This window comes from Pelodiscus sinensis, chromosome 1, assembly GCF_049634645.1.
Source record: "Pelodiscus sinensis isolate JC-2024 chromosome 1, ASM4963464v1, whole genome shotgun sequence".
Lineage (NCBI taxonomy): Eukaryota > Metazoa > Chordata > Testudines > Trionychidae > Pelodiscus > Pelodiscus sinensis.
In genome coordinates, this window is record NC_134711.1 from 215,849,946 (window position 1) to 215,869,501 (window position 19,556).

A 19,556-nucleotide genomic window follows, 5' to 3' on the forward strand; every position below is an offset into this window, starting at 1 on the left:
CACTCCAAGAAAAGAAAACATTAAGTGAACTGTGTTAAGCATAGCATACTCCTTGCTGAGGCTCTGTAAATTGCTTGTCATATCGTAAGCAGCTCCCATGAAATGTGTTTTTGTAGCTTTGCTGTCATGCCCTCAGTATATAGATCAGTTCTAGAATCAGCACACTCTAGTGTGGTTTCTTTGTGTCATTTTATAAGCAAACTGTTTACTGGTGAAGTTTGTCTTGTGGAATATAAAGAATCACATAATCACTTCATAACAACTGTGTGTGTTTCTCCTGTGTCAGAAAGATAACTGTGATAATTTGATATTCTTAGATCTCAAAATACAGTGCCATTGTTCAGATTAGAGAAATAGGAAAATAGGTTATTAAAAGTTGGGGTTTTTTAATATAACAGCATGAGTAACACTATGTAGTTACAATTATTACATAGCCATTTGTGACATGTAAACTCAGAATATGATTGCCTGGTAATGGATGCACAATAAATAACTTTTCTGTAATATGGAATTGAAATTGAAATGTCTACACTGATACACTCTGCTTTGAAATGCTGAAGAAAAAATATTAAAGGACAACTGTTTCTGACATTAGGTTCCTACCATGACCGGCATCAGAAATGATCCTACTTATCTGCTAGTGATTCCCGGAGTACAGCTTTCATTGGAAGCCTACTGAATTACACTAAGGTCTGGACTACACTTAAAATTTGCTGGCATAGGTATGTTTGCTGGGGGTGTGAAAAATCATGCCCTAAATAAGTGGTTCTCAAACTTTTTGGCCCGTGGCCCACCTGGCTCTGTGCAAACTTTTCCATAGATCACCAGTTCCTAATGGAAACTCGCCATTAAGAACATAATTATGCCCAAACCACTTTGCTAGTGCTGCAGCTAGGGAGCACAGTTTAATTTAACTAGTAAGAAAGGAAATATTAAATTATTTTAACAGACTAAGTGCTTTAACTTTCTCATGTTAATTTTTCAAACTTCATTTTAAATAAAGTAAAATATTAATATATGTCCAACACAAAAAGGTTCCTGTGTCTTCTTTATTTATAGCAGAGGTGGGGAACCTTTTTTGGATTGAGAACCACTGACCCACAGAAAAATCAGCTGGGGACCACACAAATGAGAAGCAAAAACACCCCTCCAAAACCCTCCAACCCTCACTGATGTGGTCCCCCAACTGAGATACCTCACTCTTCTGGTGCTCCAGCTGCACGAGGCAAGGGGGAAGGACAGGGAGGACTGAAGTTCAGGGCTTCCCATGGGCCGGATTTATGGGGGTAAGATGATTTTGTGGACCCTCCTAGGCTCTGGGGTAGGGACAAAAATGAGGGGTTCAATGTGCAGAAGAAAGGGTGGGTTCAGGAACAGGGTGAGGGTAGGGTATCTGGCCAGGAAGAAGGGTGCAGGAGTGGCCTTGGGGAAGGGTGTCTGACCAGGGGCAGGGTATAGGAGCAGGCTGGGGGTAGAATGTCTGGCTGGGGGGAGGGTACAGGAGCAGGCTGGGGGTAGGATGTCTGGCTGGGAGAGGGAAGGTACAGGAGCGGGCTGAGTGTGGGGTCTCAGCAGGAGGTGGTTGGTAGGGGTGCAGGATCTGAACCTGAGAGGAATGGTGGACACTTACTTTCTTTTGTGGTCCATGCCATTCCCAGGCATTGTGTCACAGGCACAGCCTCCCATGGCTCCCACTGGCTGCAATTCTGGCCAATGGGAGCAGTAGGGGAAAGCTTCCAGGAAGCGCGTCCATGTGCTGCTGTTTCCCAAGACAGGGGAGAGCGAGGGAGAGTGGCAGTGCGGAAAGCGACTTCTGGCTCTGCTTCTTCCCCATGAGCCAAACCTGGCGGGGAGGCTCAGGACTTTTTCCCTATATCCCTCCCATCTCCCCAGGGAAGCCAGCACTGGTGCTCCAGCCTTGTGGGAGGTCAGGGAGGAGGGGTAAGAGAGCATAATGCTGAAGCACCAGTGTGGGCTCCTTGCTGTGGGACTAGAGGGTGGAAGTGGGGGTGGTCTGAGCTCGAGCGGTGAATCAGACTGAAGTGTAAGAACCACTGCCCTAAATGACATATCCATGCCAGGAAAAACCCTAGTGAGACAGATAATTTAACTGGAACGGGAGTCTTTTTGCCAAATAGCTTGTTTTGTTCACAGTACTAGCATAAGCTGTATCAGCAAAAGCACTCTTTTCTTGTACGGGATATATCTGCACAAGAAGGTTTTGTTGTAGACAAGGCTTAACTCTGTGATATATATCCGAGCGTTACTGCATAGTCCAAATACCAAGTGGCAGTGGAAATTATGTAAGATAGAGGTCAGGTAAAAAATGAGAGAAGAAATAATATGCTTGGGGTTGATATTTTCACATTTCCTTTCCATCTACAATTAGACATTGGATATATGAGATTTAGTTTATATCCATGGTCTTGCTTTACCAATTAGCATTTAGGACTGAGTGGCAGTCCAATTGAAGTCAATAGCAAAATTCTCCTTGAATTCAAAGGAACCAGGCTTTGACCTATAATCCGAGATGAAAGACTGAATATATCCTGCGTGATTGGTAATGGGTTACAGACCTTTCAGTTCTAGAGCAATGATTTCAAATTGGGCAAAATTGGTAGTGACCAATGATTGTTTCCCTTGGCTGAATAGTGGAATATTTTATATCAGTGAGTAATTCCAGTTCAATACAGGGGAAATCACAGCCATCAAAAATCAGCAAGCCTCTTGGGAGGGATTCCCTTTTCCTCCACTTCGTATAAAAAAATCTTTTTTTTTTAATAATTGTCTTCCCACCCACCCATTGTTTCCAACTGATGTTCCTTTTGGCTGATCCAAGAGAGAGGACTAAGTTTAAGTGGGCAGTGACAACCCCCTCTTCCCTAAACTATGTTTAAAGAATATTGATAGGAGCAATGGAAGGAAGAGTTCAGTGCTACTGCCTGTGCTGTGGCTTGGTCATATAATTTGTTTCCAGGATTGTCAGAGTGGCAATTTTGCATGCTTCCATGAGCATGAAATTCTCTTAACCATTTAACAAACCCACAGTACATCTGGAAATCATCTTGTAGCATGTGCATGTATGCGCGCGCGCACACACACACACACACACACACACACACACACACACACACACACACACACAGTACCTAGACATGCTGCAGCTCCCACCATAGCATAAAGCCCTGGGGTAACACAATCTGCTCCTGGTCTGCACCAGTTCCTGAAGATGATCCAGTCATGGTGATGGTAGGCCAGCTGCTCCACTCCAATTCCAACCATTCTACCAGCCATGGCTCCCACAGCCATGCTAGGAATAAAAAGGCCTGAAGGGATCTGAAATGAAATACAAAGAAGTGAGAGTTTAGACCAAAAGGTTTCAGTTATGTATTTAAGACATATGACACTAGAGCATTAATATCCCTTATTGGAGGTTTGTTTTAGGGGTAGTTTCCTGGATGAGTGTATGTGTGGTGTGTGGCTGTAGATCTTTGACAATCTACAGCCTATCCTGGAAAATGACTCCTCAGTCTCAGACCTTGGCAAACAGGCCAAATCTTGCCTGCAGGCAGCCCCCCCAACCTAAAGCAAATACTTACTTACCGGCAGCCACACACCACACCACAGGTACACTCATCCAGGAACCTACCTCTGCAACAAACCTGTTGCCAACTCTGTCCACATGTCTATATAAGCAACATCATCACAGGACTTAACCATAAGACACAACTTCAGGGGCTCATACACCTTGCACATCCACAAATGTGATGTATGCCATCAAGTGCCAGCAATGCCCATCTGCTGTATATATTGGCCAAACTGGACAGTCTCTGTGACAAAGGACTAATGGACATAAATCAGACATCAGGCATGGTAACACACCTGTAGAGGAACATTTTAACTTTCCTGAACATTCACATCAACTGCTATGAATGAGGCACATCCTGCCTGACTTAATTAGCTTCATTAATAATGGTTCTATAATTGACAGGTAACTGCTTTTGCTGTTATATGCATCCTGGATTCTGTATTACAACTCCAACTCATCTGATGAAGAGGATTTTATCTATGAATGCTCAAGACATAATAAACTTGTTAGTCTCTAAGGTGCCACAGGACTGCTCATTGTTTCTAATTATATAGGTATTTAAAAAGTGTATATAATTTTAATACATGCTTATCTATTTGACCTAGTTAGAGTTTCTGAATTCATGCCAACTTTATTTCTCAATATTAATATGAGCAATCTTTCTTTAATTCAAAATTCTCACACTGCATGATTTTTAATGTCGCCTGTTCTGAAGGTGAAGCTTTTGTGTGTGCCATAAGTTTGAAAAGTAGAGGCTTAACTGAAAATAACATCTAGACATCAACCTCTACAACATGGGCATTGCTACTGTTTACCTTTATTTACTTTATTAAATGTCAGTGTAATCAAGATTGGATTTTAAATTAAACATCAAACAGTATAAAATTGAAATGAGGAATCTGATGCTCATAGGTGAAATGAGGTAGCTCATTCCTTCATCTCAACTTGCTATATATCTTCCAGTAAGCGTTACAAGCCATTGCCTTGCTGTCTGGTGTACATCAAGTCACAACCCACTAAACAATACTACAGAAAAGGAGAGAATCCATCACTCAAGGTTGGTTAAGTAATTTTTCTGTAAAATATCAAGCATGTCTTTCAAGCAGGAGGGAGAGTTATTGGTGGGGAAGACTTGTTTGTCAGCCACTTAAAAATTCTGAACATGAAGTAAGAGCCGAAGAAAAGCGCTGAAGCTTGGAGGCTGAAATCCTCTCTCCATGCCAGGTGTTCTCAAACTTCATTGCACCACCGCCTCAGTCTCACAACAAAAATTACAGCCACAATGATAACTTTGTGCTAAGATCAACCTCAGCCACATCCTACTTTGGGACTTTAACACTGGAAGGCATCATTATCTGTGGAGAGGAGGAGTGCTGGCCCACACTTGGTGACTAAAGGGTTGAACTCAGGTAGCTAAGGGTGTTGTTGGCAGGGAGACAGAATCACCAATGGGATACAGTGTTGACATTTAAATTGTAAATATATACCTGCTGCATTTTCTCTTTGTGGAGCTTTAAGCCAGGAGCTGGGAGAAAGACAATGATTTAAACCCAGACAGGACTACCATGCCTCCAAAGAATTCGGGGCATGGAAGTGAACTAGATCATGAAGGATTTGTGAATAAATAAAGGGAAAATGTATATTTAGTCATGATCAGGGTATTTTTCTTTGGTTTGGCTGTTTGGTTAAAGTTCTCTGTGAATTCCATGTGCCTTTCCTCCCCCATTCACCATACCTGAGCTGTGACAAAGATACAATTTTTTCTCTGTGTTTTAATTTGTTCTTCTCAGTTGCTGCAACACTTAGCTTCCAAATATGTTTTATCAAGTATTCCTCTTTGTTTTGTTAATAAAATCACCTTTTTTAAGGTTATGATTTGATTCTTGTGTCCTGGAAGGTAACAGGAGGTCTGTGTGTGTGCCTGCCTAGCCTGACAGGTCAGCTATCAGGGACACAGTTTGTTTCTTCAAAAGTGACGAGGAGTCCTGTGGCACCTTATAGACTAACTGAAGCGTAGGAGCATAAGCTTTCGTGGGCAAAGACCCACTTCGTCAGATGCATGTAGTGGAAATTTCCAGAGGCAGGTATAAATATGCAGGCCAGGATCAGGCTGGAGATGACGAGGTGGAACCAATCAAGGAGGATGAGGCCCATTTCTAGCAGCAGATCTGGAGGTGTGAATTCCAAGAGAGCAGAAGCTGCTTTTGTAGTTAGCGAGCCATTCAGTCTTTGTTTAATCCAGAGTTGATTGTGTCAAACTTAAAGATGAACTGTAGCTCAGCAGTTTCTCTTTGAAGTCTGGTCCTGAAGTTTTTTTGCTGCAGGATGGCTACTTTTAGATCTGCAATTGTGTGTTCAGGAAGATTGAAGTGTTCCCCTACAGGTTTTTGTATGTTGCCATTCCTAATATCAGATTTGTGTCCATTGATTCTTTTACATAGGGACTGTCCAGTTTGGCCGATGTATATAGCAGTGGGGCATTGTTGGCACATGATGGCATATATTACATTGGTAGATGTGCAGGAGAATGTACCAGTGACAGTATGGCTGATCTGGTTAGGTCCTGTGATGGTGTTGCTGGTGTATATATGTGGGCAGAGTTGGCACCGAGGTTTGTTGCAAGGATTGGTTCCTGAGTTCTAGTTATTATGGTGCGGTGTGTAGTTGCTGGTGAGAATATGCTTCAGGTTGGCGGGTTGTCTGTGGGCAAGGACCGGCCTACCTCCCAAGGCCTGTGAAAGTGAGGGATCATTGTCCAGGATGGGTTGTAGATCACTAATGATGCGTTGGAGAGGTTTTAGCTGGGGACTGTAGGTGATGGCCAGTGGTGTTCTGTTGGTTTCTTTCTTGGGCTTGTCCCGTAGCAGGAGGCTTCTGGGTACACGTCTGGCTCTGTCGATCTGTCTCCTCACTTTCTCGTGTGGGTATCGCAGTTTACAGAATGCTTGTTGAAGATCTTGTAGGTGTAGGTCTCTGTCTGAGGGGTTGGAGCATATGCGGTTGTACCTCAGTGCTTGGCTGTAAACAATGGATCGTGTGGTGTGTCTGGGATGGAAACTGGAGGCATGCAGGTAAGTATAACGGTCGGTAGGTTTTCGGTATAGGGTGGTATTGATATGACCGTCACTTATTTGTATCGTGGTGTCCAGGAAATGGACCTCCCGTGTAGATTGGTCCATGCTGAGGTTGATGGTGGGGTGGAAGCTGTTGAAATCATGGTAAAATTCTTCCAGAGTCTCCTTCCCATGGGTCCAGATGATGAAGATGTCATCAATATAGCATAGGTAGAGAAGGGGTGTAAGTGGACGAGAGCTGAGGAAGCGTTGTTCCAGGTCAGCCATAAAAATGTTGGCGTATTGTGGGGCCTTGCGGGTGCCCATAGCAGTGCCACTGGTCTGGAGGTATATGTTGTCACCAAATCTGAAATAGTTGTGTGTGAGGATAAATTCACAGAGTTCAGCCACCAGTTGTGCCGTGGCATCATCAGGAATACTGTTCCTGACAGCTTGTACTCCATCTGCATGTGGGATGTTTGTGTAGAGAGCCTCTACATCCATGGTGGCTAGGATGGGGTTTTCTGGAAGATCACCTATGCATTGTAGTTTTCTCAGGAAATCCGTAGTGTCACGAAGGTAACTGGGAGTGCTGGTGGCGTAGGGTCTGAGCAGAGAGTCCACATAGCCAGACAGTCCTTCAGTGAGAGTGCCAATGCCCGAGAGGATGGGGCGTCCGGGATTTCCAGGTTTGTGGATCTTGGGTAATAGATAGAACAACCCTGGTCAGGGCTCTAAGGGTGTGTCGATTTGTTCCTGTGTTTGTTTAGGGAGTGTCCTGAGCAGATGGTGCAGTTGCTTAGTGTATTCCTTAGTGGGATCTGAGGAAAGAGGCCTGTAGAATTTGGTATTGGAGAGTTGTCTGGCAGCCTCCTTTAGGTAGTCAGGCCTGTTCATGATGACAACAGCACCTCCTTTGTCAGCCTCTTTGATTATAATGTCAGAGTTGTTCCGGAGGCTGTGGATGGCATTGCGTTCTGCACGACTGAGGTTACCAGGCAAGCGATGCTGTTTTACCACAATTTCTGCCTGTGCACGTCGGCGGAAGCATTCTATGTAGAGGTCCAGACTGTCATTTCAGCCCTCAGGAGGAGTCCATGTGGAGTTCTTCTTCTTGTGCTGTTGGTGGGAAGGTATCTGTGTGTCAGTGCACTGTTCAGTGTGGTGTTGGAAGTATTCCTTGAGACAGAGACGGCGAAAGTAGGCTTCCAGATCACCACAGAACTGCATCATGTAGTGGGGGTGGCGGGGCAAAAAGAGAGAGTTTGTTTCTTGTGTTCTTCTCTGTTTCTTTTTTAAGCTCTCTTGTGGCAAAAGAGCTTGGGGTCCCCTTGGGGAGAATTTCAAATATTTCCTCCTTTTTTGGGGGGGATCAAATCACTTGATGGTGGGTGGCAGCTACCTCCCAAAATCAGTGAATCTGTTACTTTGGGGAGTTTTTGCAAGCAGAGCCTATAAAGGCAAGGTATTTAAGGTCTTTTGTGGGCCCCCACCTTTTGCACTTGGAGTGCCAGAGTGGGGAACAGCCCTGACACTATTCTATTTCAAATCATCCCCCAGTTCCATCAAGTTATATACTTGTTTGTACAGACAACTGTACATTTAGAAATTAACCCCATCAACAACCATATAGCTACAACTTGCCTCTTTGTACTTTCTGTAATTTTGGCTTGGATAAAATGGAATCTGGATTCCAAAACCCCTGTTCGTTTGGTGGGGGAGACGTTATTAAACCAATAACCCATGATTGTTGTAGGTTCACCTTCTAATAGCACCTTTTTTCTTTTAACTATTTGGTCTGATGTATTGAATTCTATTCTACCTTTCTTTCTAAAAAGCAAAACTTGAGAAATACAAGGGAAAAAAATTAACTAAACCAATACCATCTGCACTGATGTAATATTGCAGCTGAGTTTTTATTCAAAATGTTGCACATATGTATAAACTTGTGAGCTTTTAAATGTACTAAATAGTCAATTTCCCACAATCAGTGCAACTTGGCTACAGTGCACTGTATTGAAACATGACTTCAACAACATATACAGCAACATAAAATACTCCATATTTCAAAGGGAGTTTCTGCAGAAATGGGAATCATGTTGAATTAACGTACTGACAACAGTGAATTTAAATTCTCAACTGTGCATTTTTTTCCAACCAGGAAGATAAAAAAAAAAAAAATCTAGAAGATACAACAAGTGGTCTGAATCCAATACCGTTTTCTTTGTATCTGATGGAAGTTGATGGGAAGCAGGGGAAGCAAGACATAGTAAAATGGATGCTATGCTATATATAAAATGAATTACTCTGTATATTACAGCAAAATACAAAAGCTGAATGAAAGATTTGAAATGGTCGTAGCATCTTACAATTCATCTCTGACACTACGAGTATCTGGGAAACACTTGCCAATTTTCAAGTCTTCAGATGTATCAGTTTCAGTGTGAAATCCTAATTAATCCTTAATTTTCTAATGCAGTGTGCTTTAGAATTCACACACTTTCATACACTTCCCTGGCATTATGCCAGATGTATGTAATCTGAACATGACAACTCTAAGCTCTAACAGTAACCAGGTTTTGTCATGCAAAAGCCTAGCTTCAACACGCAATATGGATTTCAGCAATGAGCATTACCCATCCCCCAACTTACCTTCATGCCAAAAGTAAATATCGTGATGATAATTTTAAAAATCAGAGCCAGGGCCAGCTGCCACATTGCAGTGTAGACACCAAAGCCAGCAGGTCTGTCAGGAATGTCATCTACTGGCCTTGTCATATTTGGGTCATTGATATAGTCGCAGAGTTGTGAGGACTCCAGAGCGCCGCAGTCATTGAAAAGCTCAGAGATTAGCTCACTGGTGCTCCTCCGGGTGTATGGATTAGGATAGGCAATGATGGCAGTGATAGCAGTTACCACAATGACCTCTAGGACTGGATACTTCCCAAGTCTGGTTGTTTTACGCCTCCTGCACCATGCAATGTTGCAACGGATAAAGAGCGTCCCCCACAGACCTCCGAAGACTCCAAGCAGAATGAATGGGAAAAGTTCAGCCATATACCAAGGGGTGTGGTATTCCACATAAAAAAGAACCAGTCGGCTGTTTCCAAATGGATTGATGGACCTCAGAGTAAAGGCAGCCACAAGAGCAGCAAAAAATGATCTCCAGAGGGTTTTCAGGGGAAAGTAATAACTAACCTAAAACAAACAGAGACAGTGAATGCTTAACTGAGTAGAAGGTAAGGTGTTTGATTCAGTTACTCTCTTTTGTTGCCCCACAGGCCCTGCTGCATTCTGTCTGGGGTGTGTATGACTTTACCAGAATGTGGTCACATATCTTAGTAAGGAAAGGCATTTTCATACTTGAAGAGGAAATTGCAAACAATTGAAAATGAATGGCAAGCAGTTGAACTGTGATTTTTTTAAATGGATAACCTGGAGATACAATTGCTAGACGTGCTGTAGCAAGTTTCTGTAATCTTTTGTTAGACTGCTCAAGGAATACACCTTTTTGTATTAGGGTTGCCAGATGGTTTCAACAAAAACACCAGACACACTTGACATTACATCACAATCTACATTACATCTTATTTAGAAAATACCAGACATTTATATTTTCTCATTTATATTTTCTTAATTTGTTTCCCGAACAGAAAGCTCAAATACTGGACTGTCCAGTTCAAAACCAGACACCTGGCAACCCTATTTTGTACATAGTCAAATACTGAACACACACAGCATTAACCATACCTTTGGTTATCTCAAGAGTCTATTATTCCTCTGCTGGTAACATTATGCTAATCTACAGGATCACTTCTTATTGGCAATTATTACAGATTATATTTGCTTCCATATTGCAAAGACTACAAATAAAAATATTGGGAAAATAAAAAGGATTCTTAAGGAAGGAATCAAGGAGAAATATTTTTCCTGGAAATATTTGATGGAAACAAATACTGCAAACACATAACATGAAATTGAAACTTAGCTGATTCATTGGTAGCTCTTACCTCTTCCAGGCTAAAAAGTACACCACCAATTGGTGCACCAAAAGCAACAGAGACTCCTGCAGCCGCTGCAGCTGAAAGCACCTGCAATACAAAGAGTTGTATGCAAGGCATGAGTCCTTGGAGTTGTGGACATTATTTAAGGAGAAAGAAATGACAATCTGAGTCCAAGCTCACCTCTCTCCTCTTCCCTTCATTTTTGCTGTACTTTGAGAAGAGGCTGCTGAAGAAGTTACCACAGCAGCAAGCCACATGCACTAAAGGACCTTCTTTGCCGAGGCTGAGGCCCGAAGACACCACCAGCACTAAGGTGACAGTTTTGATTAAGAGTGTCCACTTCCCCAGGTAGCCCCTAATAATGAAACCACTCAGGATGGTTTTTATCTGGAAGACAGGAAGAATAGGTTAATAATAAACTACTGCAACTTTGATTTTGCAAAACCAACTTAACAGCTATAGTAGACAAATCATCACTTGAAAGACTCCAATGAGGCACTGAGCAAAAGATTAAGACAACTGTTCTATAATGATATTTTAGAAGAGGTTAACACCCAACTTGACTCACCTGAGTTTCAGAAAAATCAGATAAAGGAATTCCAATGGTAGGCACCCAAAAATTGTGGAACTCAAAATTACTAGTTACTTTGGAAAGCTTGGTCTTCAATCTTCCTATCTCCTCTTCTCCCTCCCCCACTTATACTTTTATCTTCTCCCTTAACAAGTAATTGCATCTGCTGCACTTACAGGCAAATATTTATGTGTAACCCACTGGTGAATATGCACTATGGTCCCCCAATGTCAAATCCACCGATGATACGAATTGTTACAACCCAGCTAGGGAGCCTTTAGCTCAAGGTGTAGCAGCTCATGTTTTTAGCTATGGGAGTGTCCAATTCAACCCTTGGCTTGTTGGCCAAGACAACAGCCATTCCCCAATCATTTGAGAGGAGTCTAATATGAAGAATTTAGATGGGTAACATGAACACAGTTTAGGCAAAAGGCATAAAATAAAGACATGTCAAGTGGAATAAAAAATTCACATGCCTTGCTTCTGCTTGTTCCTATGCCAAAGGCATAGCTGTATTGCACCGGTCTAGAACATGAATGATTTTTCAGTTTTTAAATATGCATCCATCTGGAAGAAACTCACCTCTGGAATCCCAGAACCACAGGCGTAAGGAGCAAACACCCTGACCAGGGAGACTGCCAGGAAAGCAAAAGATAGAGCCCACATAATGTACAGAAAATAGTTTAGAATGTAAGCACTTGCACCCTGAAAAAAATAACAGCAACAAACACTGTTAGACAAATGCAATGCAATAACCAGTATGTTTTTACTAGGACTGGGAATGGGGTGGAGCAGGTTCTGCTCATTACTACAACACTATGTTTATCTGAAGCTGCTTTTGCCTCAGTAAACGTGAACATTTGTTCTTTTTCTGCTCTAACAGATACATAGATACTGCATCTTAGTTTGTTTAAATCAATCTATGGGATGTCTTTTGTAAGGTTCTTAAGCACTATACAGCATACCAGACTAAACACTTGCACAGTTGAAAGAAAAGCTAAACATATATACATAGCCCAAATAATACCAAACAAATCTATCACCAGGGCAAACGCAGTCATGCCCAGAAAAAAAAATCCCCACTCCAACATGGATTTACAATGTCTTTTAAAAAGTTAGCCAACAAGAGACTGTGGTGGGCCTCTTTGGGACACTAGCTGAGATTTTCAAAGCCAAAGATTTAGCAACAGTCCATTAATTTTTAATAAAAAGACCAAGACCACAATCACCCTGGTTAACTGTAATGAAAAGGCTGGGATGTAAGAGGACAAGTGATCAACCCTGTTCTGAGGGTGCAGATTATGATCAGACATCCCATACCAACTTTGATATCTTCAGTTATATTCTTTTGTGTATTAGCAACCAGCATGCTTCACAGAGGATGGGTATAACTGAATTCCTCACTCCTGTCTGAATGTATATGAACCATTGCAGTGACTGCAGCCTCCAAATCCATTTCAAAGGATGCCCAGTTAGGAATGCATTATTGTCACCTAGCCTGGATGTGACAAAAGTTTACGTGGTCACGGGGAGGCTAGTAAACAGATGGACCTAGTCCCCACAGCCTAGAGATGACAATAGCCACTCTCAGTCACTATTGTAACAGCTGAACAAGCAGCCAGTGATGACTTCCAGATTCTACACCCATCTCACTAGTGATGCCATTCTCCCTGGAATGGGCATACAAAAACTGCCAACGTTTTCCTCAAGATGCTTTTCCCCACCCACAAGCATGATCTTGACCTTTACTGGGTTCAGTTTCAACCAGATGTCTCTCCAAGTAATAAAGCCATCTAGACAGTGCAGTAGCCCAAAAAATGTCCATACTGAACCAATCTAAAAAGAGGCAAGGAGCTGTGATAAGAATATGATGTATACCTTCAATGGTTTTCCCTCAGTAGCCTGACGGCCCAGAACAAAGGCAAGAGAATCCTGTGTGTGAAGACTAACAGTGTCCATAACCATACTATAAATTCTTTTCTCCAGAAACAAGGACAGCTACTAAAGAGCCATCTCGTTCCTTCCCTTTGACCCTTAGGGCTGTAGCATTTCATCACATTGATGGTTAATAGTGTCAGAGACTTCATAATCAACAAAGGTGTGTTTTATTGCCTACTGCCGGCAGGAGACCGCCAGACAGGATCGCTTACGTGACATGACACTGTGAGCACTTGTTGGGCAGGAACAGCCTCCTTGCAATTTCAATAGCCTCACAGAGCAACAGCCCACCCAGCAAGCCACTGTTTATTCTGTTTCCATATGCAATCAACCAGACAAAGATATGTATAACATTTAAAAAGGATTAAATGATGTTATGCATTTCAAAGATTAAAAATGACCCTGACTCAGTAATTAAAAGAGTGTTAACATTATCATATGTGTCTATATGACAGCAGAGAATAAACGACTGTGTATGTTAACACAGATGGCCAGCTTTCACATTGCACTCCAAGACAACACTGGGGAATCTCATGGTCCAACTACCTGAAGCACATTATGCCTATGCTAAGAAGTTTATGTTCTAAAAAGATGTGTTACCAAAATACCTTCAATCCATTAATAAGTAATATACAGATAAGGAAACACCTGTTGGATCATAGAGCAGACTGGAGTATTGTGTCCAGTTCTGGGCCCCCCCACTACAAAAAAGGATGTGGGCTCATTGGAGATGGTTCAGCAGAGGGCAACCAAAATGATTAGGGGGCTGGAGCACATGACCGATGAGGGGAGGCTAAGGGATCTGGGCTTATTTAGTGTGCAGAAGAGAAGAGTGAAGGGGGATTTGATAGCAGCCTTCAACTTTCTGAAGGGAGGTTCCAAAGAGGATGGAGAGAGGCTGTTCTCAGTAGTGACGGATGGCAGAACAAGGAGCAATGGTCTCAAGTTACAGTGGGGGAGGTCTAGGTTGGATATTAGGAAAAGCTATTTCACTAGGAGGGTGGTGAAGCACTGGAATGGGTTACCTGGGGAGGTGATGGAATCTCTATCCCAAGAGATTTTTAAGTCTTGGCTTGACAAAGCCTTGGCTAGGATGATTTAGTTGGGATTAGCCCTGTTTTGGGCAGGGGCTGGACTTGATGACCTTCTGAGGTGTCTTCCAGCCCTAGGATTCTATGATTCTATGACAAGCAACTGGTCCCTAAGCCTTTGTTATTTTAATGCAGAATAGACTTTGGATGAGACACTGGGTGTCGGGAGTACCATCCAAAGGCAGGAAAACTGTGAATGAGTACTGTTAAGAGCTAGAATTGAACACAAATGGTCTCTCCAATTAGTTTGTTTACCTCTGAGATTTGAAAAAAGAATCTATTTTCAGTATTTGCTACAGATACACATACACACACTGCATTATACAAGATCAAATTACCAGGACCCCACTTATTTTGCATGACTATGTCACTATCATTAGTTAGGATAACACTCATCCTCATAGCTGACATTCTGAATGTTAAACAGCAATTTCTAAAGGTTAACAAGGTCTTTTGGAAGCCCAGTAGTAGGTAATCTGCACATGTAGCAGCCATCACCAAGACCTTGATTCAGGAAGGTACTTACTCACATGCTGAAAGTTCAGCCTATAAATCGACTGTTGGAGTCAACACTTTAGGCCAAAACAGATAGCTCATTAGTGTCAGCAGAGGCAAGTTGAGTCTCCACAAGGAGGATGGCACACATCCTACTTTTACCACCTCCTCAGTGTTGACTGTTTAAATGAGTGGCACTGGCAGTGGTACAGGACAGTAGTTCTCAACCAGAAGTGTGCATATCCCTGGAGATATGAAGAGGTCTTCTGGGGGTACATCAACTCATCTAGATATCTGCCTAATTTTACCAAGGCTACATAAAAAGCACCAGTGAAGTTAGTACGAGCTAAAATTTCACACAATGACTTGTTTATACTGCACTATATACTATCCTCTGAAATGCAAATACAATATTTATATTCCAACTGATGTATAATAATATGGTAAAAGTGAAAAAGCAATTTTTCAGTGACAGTCTGCAGAGACGCTTTTGTACTTTTATGTCTGCAAGTAATTTTCGAGTGAGGTGAAACTTGGGGGTATGCAAGACAAATCAGATTCCTGAAAGGGGTACAGTAGCCTGGAATGGTTGAAAGTCACTGGAATAGAGGAAGGAATGAGCCCAGAGTTGAAGGGATGGCCAGCTCAGGTAACCTATATAATAAAGAGTAGGGATGGAAACATAGTATGATGCATAATTAAGGTTGTGAATCTGTCAAGGAGGTCACAGAAGTCATGGACTTTGTGACTTTCTGTGACCTCTGCCATGACTTCTGCAGCAGCTGGTGTAGCTGACCCAGGGACCATCTGAGCAGCCTGGGCAACCCCTGGGCCAGCCACACTAGCTGCTTTTGGAGCATTCTCAGGCCATTGCATTCCACCCAGCAGTAGCAAGGGTTAGGGTGTGGGAGGGGTCCATTGCTGGGGCAGGTGGATGGGGTTCAGTAGGACGTGAGGGCTCTGGGCAGTTCTTACCTCGGGGAAGGAGCAACATGTCCCTCCCTCAGCTCCTAGGTTCGCGTACTACCTCTGCCCACAGACCCCTCCCCTACGGCTCCCACTGACTGCATTTCCTGGAAATAGAAACTGCGGAGCCAGCAATTGGGGAGCAGGAGAGTCAATGCACAGAGCATCCCTGGCTACAGCTCCACCTAGGCACTGAGGAATATATTGTCGCTTCCAGGCATCCACAAGGAACTGGACATGAAACCTGCCAGCCCCCCACAACCCACCTCCAACACCAACGGTGTACGAAGCTTGCCTCTCCCTCCCCTCCCCCCAAACCCTCAAGTTTTAATTAAGTTTAGTTGCTTTAGTACAAGCAAGGGAGACGGACAGACTTATCAGGCCCTAGGGCAAGGCGGGGGGATGTCTATTCCATGCTCCCAGAAAATGGAGGGTCTCTAGTGGAACAGGTAGGAGTCCTCAGTGCCACCTGGAGTGCACCGCAGCTCCCCTGCATCCCTTAGAGCTGCCTGGAGTGCACCAGTTGGTGCTCCAGCAGTGATTTAAAGGGCTCTGGCCACTGTTGCAGTAGCAGCAGGAGTGGCGGCTGCAGTCCCTGAGCCCTTTTGAATATCCAGGCCCTCCTTCCCCATTGCAAGTCATGGGCCACGGATTTTTGTTCACTGCCTGTGACCTGTCCATGACTTTTACTAAAAATACCCATGACTAAAGCATAGCCTTATGCATAGCATGATTTATTTTCATGTGCTCTCTTTTGGGAGGGGGTGAGGTTTCATGGAAAGACTATAATTAAAACAATAGTGGCAGATCCCATAGGATGTGTCAAAATTCAGAGTGGCCACATATTTAAGGGGCTATAAGCAGCAATAATGCTCAAAACCACAGGGAAAAAATGATTTGCAAACAATATATATCTACATCTAGAGCTCCAAAATGTCAAATTCAGTTAGATACAATACACAGAGCCACAGCTGTGCATAAAATAAAAGTCTGAACAGATTACATTTGGGAAAAACCCTCCAAGATCTTTTTATGTAAAATGTTCTCTGAATTGCTCCTTATATACTCTCAAGACAACCCTGCTCTTTTCACTGTGCTTGTGCCAGTTGTTTGGATGTGTTGTGTAAGGGGTAGTAACTTATGAATGGGAACAAAAAAAATCTCTCTGTACCGATTGTAATTAAAATCCATCTTGATTGTTCTTAGAAGTTCTAAGGCTTTGGGAAGCCTGCGGAGTTGTACAAGGGTAGGACTGACCTTCTGTTGTGCATGTATACATTTCCTGTGGAGCCGTGATCCCTGCTCCAAGACTCTAGGAGCTACCATTGTACAACAACAACATTAATGCAGTTAGATCTACTAACTGTAGCAGCCAGCAAGACAGGAGATGACTGCAGATCTTAGAAGTTCTGTTGGTCTGGGGCAGTTGCCAGAATCAGGTCAAACTAAAGGTTATTTCACTGTAATAATACCCATAATGATCAGAAACTTAGCTTGAATATGGAGAGAGGATTAACTACATGAGAACAAAGCAACCCATCCAGCTGTAAGGCTTACTGCAATGCATAAAATAGAGTAAACCTGACTGTTGAGTTTCTGGTGCATAAGAGGAAAAGCAATATCCTTGAGGATGTTTTCTGTTTACATCCTCCAAGAGATCAGTGACTTGCCTTAGATTTCCTCCAGATAATGGTCTATATAAAGTATATGTTCTCCCCTCCCCTTTCCTTCCCACATCTTCTCCATCGAGGAAATTTCTAATACACTACAACTTCAGCCCAGTTTAGTAATTTAGTCTGGGACAATGTTTCTTTAATGCTATTAAGAAACAACTACTAGTCTATAGATACTAAGACAGTTGAAATACCATGCAAAAGTCATCTAATTGTGTATCACTCACTCTACATGAGAGATTCCTGCTTGTTATGTAAGAGTGCAGCACATACACACAAGTTCCGGTGAAGTTAGTGAGACAACAACTCTGGAATGCATGTCCACAGACAGTGCAGTCCAGCATGCTTTTTAATGTAAATCTAAACCAACTGCTTTGGGGTTACTGTTTAGAATGGCGACGCTGTAGCTGTGCAGCGATAACGGGGTTCTTAGATACTATATGGAGTTCCAGGTTAAAATTCTACTACCAAATGAAGTGACGGTTATGGTGTTCTCCCTGATGGAATCAAACCTTTATTTATTCTGCTAAATCCCTCAAGATAAAGATGACTTATCCCACACGCCCATAGGAATGAATCCAAAACACTTCTTTCCCTCTCTGAATGGATGAGATTGCAGCAAATGTCAAATTTTTTTTTAATTGCACCTGGAAAATACTCCCATAACTCTGTTCTCCACACAGAGAGAGAGAGAGAGAGAGAGAGAGAGAGCTAGCTTTCCTCCCCCCCCCCCCCCAGCTGAACCTAATTTGTCAAATTTATGAATGGTTTCAGATTAGCCATAACTGCATTTTTAAGCAAATATACTACTTGTCTACCCCAATCTAGTTATCAGATCATTCTTTTATTCTGGTAAGAATACAATGAAGAGATTTCCCCAGTCTCACTGACTTGGTCTCTGTAGTGTGTGTGTGCACATGACCTGGGCCTTATAACAGGCTATGCAGAAAATGTTTGTGGAAGCCTGTGGAAGCCTATGGTTACAATATTGCAGCACATAAGTGTCTATACTGGGTGAGAGAGGGGACAAACTGAAGGGAATGTTACAGAGGAGAGGGGAGAAAAGAATATTCCTGGGATGGTTAGTATTTCCCATTCCCCAGCCTAACCACGTCTTGCATACCTCAGACTGGTTTACTAGAAGCTCGGACCATTTCTGCCACTGGGGACATTTGTCCCTGTCATCAAATGTGGTTTCATTAGATGTCCAGCAGCACTGCTCATGGCTGTACCAGAATGCAGATAAGCAGACACCCTCTTTAAGATCTGTCATCCAGTCTACAGCTAAATCTATAACTCCAGCTAACGTGCCTGAAAAAAAGATCAGGAAATAAAAAAAGTTAAGTGGAACACATATTAATTTAATTATATTGAAACAAAACACATGATCCAAATAATTAGACTGGACAACTATGAGTTAGTAGGAAAGAACTGAGCGTCTCCAAAAATATCCTCTCATCTTCCATGTTTTACTGTGCAACGCTTCTTTTTATCACCGTGATTCTAATCTTGGCTCTGATAAAATGGGACATCACATTCCAAATACAAACACAGGGCCCAATCCTGCAATCTGATTGATGCCAGCATGATATTTGACTTCTGGAGTATCAGTGAAGTTAATGGACTTCACGCATGCATAGTAATCAATATATCAGGGAAATTGTTCCACATGGTAGATGAAGGAAGGGGTGGATGTGCATGCATGGACACATATTTTTGTTGGTTCCAGTACACAGATTTTTTCATAAGAGCAATTTAAGTAATAAAAAAAGTTAAAGCCCAATCCTGATTTACTGAATCATATGATAGTTTAGTCATTCAAATCAATGGGACTACAATTTAGTCTTTAATAGTCATTCAAGATATGTAATAGTATTTAATAGTAATTCAAGGCCAAGAAAAAACACATCCTTAAAATATTTTCTGTATGAGCTTCATCCATCACTGCAGGAGCCAGACTTTTCAAATAATTATACAGCATGATAGTGACATCCAGTGGTCGAACGATGCTTGAGCATGCTGTGGATTCCCAAAGAAGATCTTAACTTTCCTATATTATTCCTAATCAAATATCATAATCTGCCATAGCGCTAGTATTGTGACAACAAAAAAGTCACTTTAGCATTTTGCATGAGTGCATGATACTGTGATAGCCTGTCTTCCACCAAATGGCGTG

General features: G+C 42.4%; 1 protein-coding gene and 1 long non-coding RNA gene across 5 annotated transcripts in view; one reads left to right on the plus strand and one right to left on the minus strand.

Annotated features, from left to right (window-relative positions):
- The window catches only part of LOC142823758 (uncharacterized), a 67,679-nt gene that overhangs the window by 43,593 nt on the left and 4,530 nt on the right, over positions 1-19,556 (plus strand). Inside the window, exons 4-6 of one of the 4 annotated variants that reach the window (XR_012898893.1) lie at positions 596-1,286; positions 3,992-4,143; positions 4,553-4,646. This is a non-coding gene — a long non-coding RNA (uncharacterized LOC142823758). Of the gene's footprint in view, positions 1-595; positions 1,287-3,991; positions 4,144-4,552; positions 4,648-19,556 lie in introns of those variants that run through there. The other 3 variants (XR_012898895.1, XR_012898894.1, XR_012898896.1) reach the window with 3 other exon arrangements.
- Positions 1-19,556, minus strand: part of CLCN4 (chloride voltage-gated channel 4) — a 42,518-nt gene that overhangs the window by 12,997 nt on the left and 9,965 nt on the right. Inside the window, exons 3-8 of the mRNA XM_014572063.3 lie at positions 18,504-18,691; positions 11,800-11,922; positions 10,827-11,033; positions 10,653-10,733; positions 9,295-9,840; positions 3,150-3,336 (exon numbers count right to left, since the gene is read on the minus strand). Of these exons, the coding sequence (XP_014427549.2) occupies positions 3,150-3,336; positions 9,295-9,840; positions 10,653-10,733; positions 10,827-11,033; positions 11,800-11,922; positions 18,504-18,691 (1,332 nt within the window). The remainder of the gene's footprint in view (positions 1-3,149; positions 3,337-9,294; positions 9,841-10,652; positions 10,734-10,826; positions 11,034-11,799; positions 11,923-18,503; positions 18,692-19,556) is intronic.